At 52.0% G+C, this 4,348-nt stretch overlaps 1 protein-coding gene across 1 annotated transcript in view; it reads right to left on the bottom strand.

Moving 5' to 3' along the window:
• Positions 1-239: 239 nt before the first annotated feature.
• The window catches only part of LOC109304575 (vesicle-associated membrane protein 1-like), a 4,317-nt gene continuing 208 nt past the window's right edge, over positions 240-4,348 (bottom strand). The window contains exons 2-5 of the mRNA XM_019527258.1: positions 3,753-3,873; positions 3,500-3,658; positions 2,962-3,013; positions 240-1,574 (exon numbers count right to left, since the gene is read on the bottom strand). Of these exons, the coding sequence (XP_019382803.1) occupies positions 1,558-1,574; positions 2,962-3,013; positions 3,500-3,658; positions 3,753-3,873 (349 nt within the window). The 3' untranslated portion in view covers positions 240-1,557. The remainder of the gene's footprint in view (positions 1,575-2,961; positions 3,014-3,499; positions 3,659-3,752; positions 3,874-4,348) is intronic.

Raw genomic sequence — 4,348 nt, 5'->3', positions numbered from 1 at the left:
GGTGGGGTAGGAGACCCTTCCCAGCATGCCCTAAAACAGCAAGGAGCTTTCATTCTTCTTATCAGTTTCCTCAATCTCACTCCCATAGGCAAGCACCACCAATTAAACCCCGCTTCCCCAGTAGCCCTCCTGGCCGTGGTACGTAACCCTCGGAGCATTATGCTGAACAACTAGAGCTCCCTGAACTGGAGGGGTTTACCTTCAACCTAAAATACATCTTCACTCTTTTCCCTACCCTATCCACCCTTTTGTCCTCTGGAAGTAACAAGTCACCCACAGAACAAACAAACCTTAGTAGAGACTTACTGTAAAAACTCGCTTTGTCCACTGAGCCCACAGCTGCTCTTGAAGGACTTAGAGCAGCCTTGGGAAACACAGCCCTACCTAAGTGGGACTTAGACTAAGGTATGGTCTTGTATAGGTAAAGTAAGGATCTCCCTCCTGTAACTGGGACCCAAGCTCAGGAACACTGGCAAGTGCCCACTGTTAGCCTCATAAATCTGGGGCAGTTTTCAGCCCTGGCACATAGAAAGATTTAAGCTTGTTAATGGGGGCAGATTTCACACAGAACCAGGAGCTGTTGGATGTGAGAATCTGATGCCAATTTTTTCAGAGCAGAGCTGCACTTGGAAGCTGCTCTTGAAACTCTGCTCTGAATTTCTCCAACTCCTGCAGAGAATAAGGGGCTTTAGAGAAAAACAGTAATAACCAGAGACTGGTCCAGAAAACACACAGGGTAAGTTTGTTCCAATTACCAAAGTAAACTAAGAATCCCACCTGGGGCACCGCTGACCTGCCCTTACCACAGCACATCGTAAGCATGCAGCCTTAGGAAGCCAAAAAGGATCAGGACCCCTACTCCTGCTCCACCCCCCACCTTGCCCCACTATACCCCCAGCATAAGCTGCATGCTAGTAGATAGTTCCAGGTTCACATGCTCACTTAAGTCTATACAGCTGACAAGAACACAAGTCCAAATACTCACACTGCTAGGTGTCCCTGCATGTCATTCCCCATGTTGCAGAAAAGCAAGATGCCCATAGCTTACTGCTTTGGAGGAGTGGAAGACTAAGCAACCACTGTTAACCAGATTTCAGAGGTTAAAGGGAAAACCACAAACATATTACCATGGGCTCCTATCAGATGAAACAATGCTGAAGAGCCAAAATGGGAGTCCTCCTTCAGTCCCTGGGGCTCATGACTGCCAGGGCACTGCTTAAGGAAGCTTACACTGCCAGCACCCAACCCTCAAGACATTGCTGTGAGGAAAGTTCACACTGAAGGTGTGTTTCAACTCCAATTACCATTGCAACAGAAGCTGGGGGGAGCAATATTCCCTTTCCCTCCTCCACAAATGGAACTGCCTTCCCTCGTGCTGCAGCAGCTATTCAAGGGGTTAGTCCAGGTCTACAAGAAATGCATCAGAACCTCATACAGAAGACAAACAAAGCCAATAAAAAGAATTAATGATGTAAAAGCCAAGTGGAGGGAGGGACCTTGGGCAGTGGAAAAACAGGGTGATCACAGTGGGTAGGCTGCAGACTGTGGGAACCACATTCAAGTACAGAAGTAGACTGCAGACAGAAAACAACAGAAGGAAAAAGAAAGGAGAGAACAAGAGGGCCAGTTACACCAAAGTCCCTGTTCTCTCATCAAATGAGAAGTCTTCCTTAGCTGGGGATTTGGACATTTCAATCCTCCCACTCCCACACAGCAGTTCTTTGATGTAGAAGGTAAAAAACACACCATTTCCCAAGACAGGGTTTGGGAGTAGTCTATTTCCTCATAAACTTGTTAGAACATCTGTATCTCTGGCCCTGACAATCTGGCCTGCCTGGTCATTTCATTTGACCCACCAGCAGGTGCCTATCAAATAATTCTACCCAGCCAAACCCATGGCTGCCCCTGCTGTGCTTCACATGGGGCTGAACCCTACCCATTTCCACCAGAGTGGTGGGCTCCTCTCCCATCCTCCAGCCCAGGAGGGCCCCAGCCCCATCCAGCACACTGTTTCCAGGCAGGGCTGCTGCTACAGCTGCCCAGGGAACTGCTTAGCATCCCTCATCCTCCAGTGGCTCCTCCTCCTGCCCCTTCTACAGCACTGGGGCAACAGGTAGAGAAGCAGGGGTTGGTGGAAGGAAGCTGCAGCTGGGCAGGGGCCAGAGGCCAGGGTGCTGGGAGCACAGCGCCCAGGTCAGTCCAGTTGCATCGTGCAGGTCTCCCTGCTGCTCTCGTGCTGTTCCCGGGACTTGTTCCATGGGGAAGTCCCACCATGACTGGGCCAACAGCCTTCCCTGCTCCCTACAGGTACAGGCAGCTCCCAGAACTGGCTGGGAGACATGCACCACCCAGGGCCTTCTACTTGTGCGGGTCATAAGCACCCCAAGGGCGTGCTGCTGCTGCCACCAACAGCAGCAGCAGGAGCTGTGCACTGTGGAGGGGGCCTCCCATGTGCATACCCATCACACCCCCCTGCCCCCTCAACCACACCCCACACACATTATACAGGAGTAAAACTTTATTTTGAGCTATTATGTGATCACCTCTATATACACTACAAATACATGACTCAGGACTTTTTTTTTTTTAAATTAATAATATTATACTAGATGTTTGATTTTTAGTATATGATTTGTTGGGGGGGTTTTCCGGGTCCAAGATGACAAACCCTCCCCCCTCTCTCAAAACGGAATATTTCTGAGGGCAAGGGGAGAGACTTCCAGTGGCAAAGGTCAGGGATTAGGGGCAGAACTTCTAGTCCCAGTATGGCAAGCAGGGTATAGAACACCTTTCAAGGAACAGAGTTACCCTCCAGGCCCCTGACACCTCACCAAAACTGATTAAGCAGTCCTCAGCAAAAATATATTAGCCACCCCTGGCTCCAGCCCCTAACCAAAAGATGCCATTTTACTACAGTCAGGAGCTCCCCAACCTTATATTCTGGTCCCCCACAGTACTTACGTGCAATAGTCACCACCACAACAGCACAAGTGACTCCCAATATAATCATCATCTGGGGAGAGATTTTGAAACAATAAGACTCAATAAGGTTGGCATGAGGTAGTGTCCCCTACCAACTGGAGCACCCATTTGTGCCTTTCAAAACATAACAGCTCAGACCTCCAGTCTTCTAAATAGCATGGCCCGAGACAGTGACACAAGCCTATCATCTCAATTAAATACACAGTGAATGCTGGCTGCACCAGGCACCTCCAAATCAGAGCGATAGGCAGTCCCAATCAGAAGCCAGTGCCACAGAGGCCAAAAAAGCAAGGAAAAGGCAGAGAACCACTGAAAGGATGCAATCCATGCACTCCTATGAGAATGAAACAACTCAGCTAATCCTCCTTGTGGTGCTACTGCAGCCTGTTCTCTAGACATGGCTCAGGGCAGATAAGTGGGCAAGACATTCCACTAGCTTGGCATACAGCTATACAAGGCCAGAGACAGGCAACTGTTTAGCTTTTGTGTAAGGAGGGGGCTGGGCAGCCAGGCTCACCTTCATGTTCTTCCAAAAGTACTTCCTCTCGAGCTTTCCAGCACTGCGTTCAAACACTGAGGCACTAGTCTTGACAGCATCTGCCCGGTCATCCAGCTCTGACACCATCTTGTCTCGCTCCAGTACTCTGTCCACATTCACACGCATGATGTCTACCACCTGCAAGAGGAAGGGAATGACCCTTGGAGTGTCTCCAGACACTGCTACATAACAGCTCAGAGAAAGAAGGGCAGGCTAATAGATGGTGACTTACCTCCCCCAACTGGGCCTGTGTCAGCTGCAGCTGCCAGTTACTACTCGTGTTGGGTGGAGGGCCGGGGGGACCCCCGCCTGGCGCTCCCCCTTCTGGGCCTGCTTGCTGCGCTGGGTCAGACCTGAGGAGACAAGGCGACATGCCAGAGAAGAAACTGGAAGGTGATGTGCATTTTACCCCAGACTACAAACTGTGCAGGAACAGAAAGCCTGGAGGGGATGACAGAGAAGGGAACCCAGGAGGCCTGGCGGAGGTGCCAAATGCCTGGATGTGCTCAAAACCAGAACTGCTCCTCACTGAAACCAGACACAGGTGGATGGGGCTACTGAGGAGCCAGGGGCTGATGGGCATCCGCAGGGCAGAGGCACCCACTGGCAGCCTCCCAGCCACAGTCGCCTGCACAGGGACAAGGACAGGGACAGCGCCTGTGCCCACCATGCGTGGGGGAGCAGAGCCGCAGTCAGGCAGCCCCGCGGGGGCAGGAGCCGCGGAGCCGCAGAGCCGACAGCCAGGCCCCCGCCCCTTTCCTGCGCAGGGGCCCGGGCGCCACGGCTCGGGAGGCGGCCGCCCTGGGCCGCGCAGGGACAGCGAAGCCC

Source organism: Gavialis gangeticus, unplaced genomic scaffold (assembly GCF_001723915.1).
Source record: "Gavialis gangeticus isolate Ggan-Ray unplaced genomic scaffold, GavGan_comp1, whole genome shotgun sequence".
In the NCBI taxonomy this organism is placed as follows: Eukaryota; Metazoa; Chordata; order Crocodylia; family Gavialidae; genus Gavialis; species Gavialis gangeticus.
Note: the sequence above shows the minus strand (reverse complement) of the source record. Positions and strands in the feature narration are given on the sequence as shown.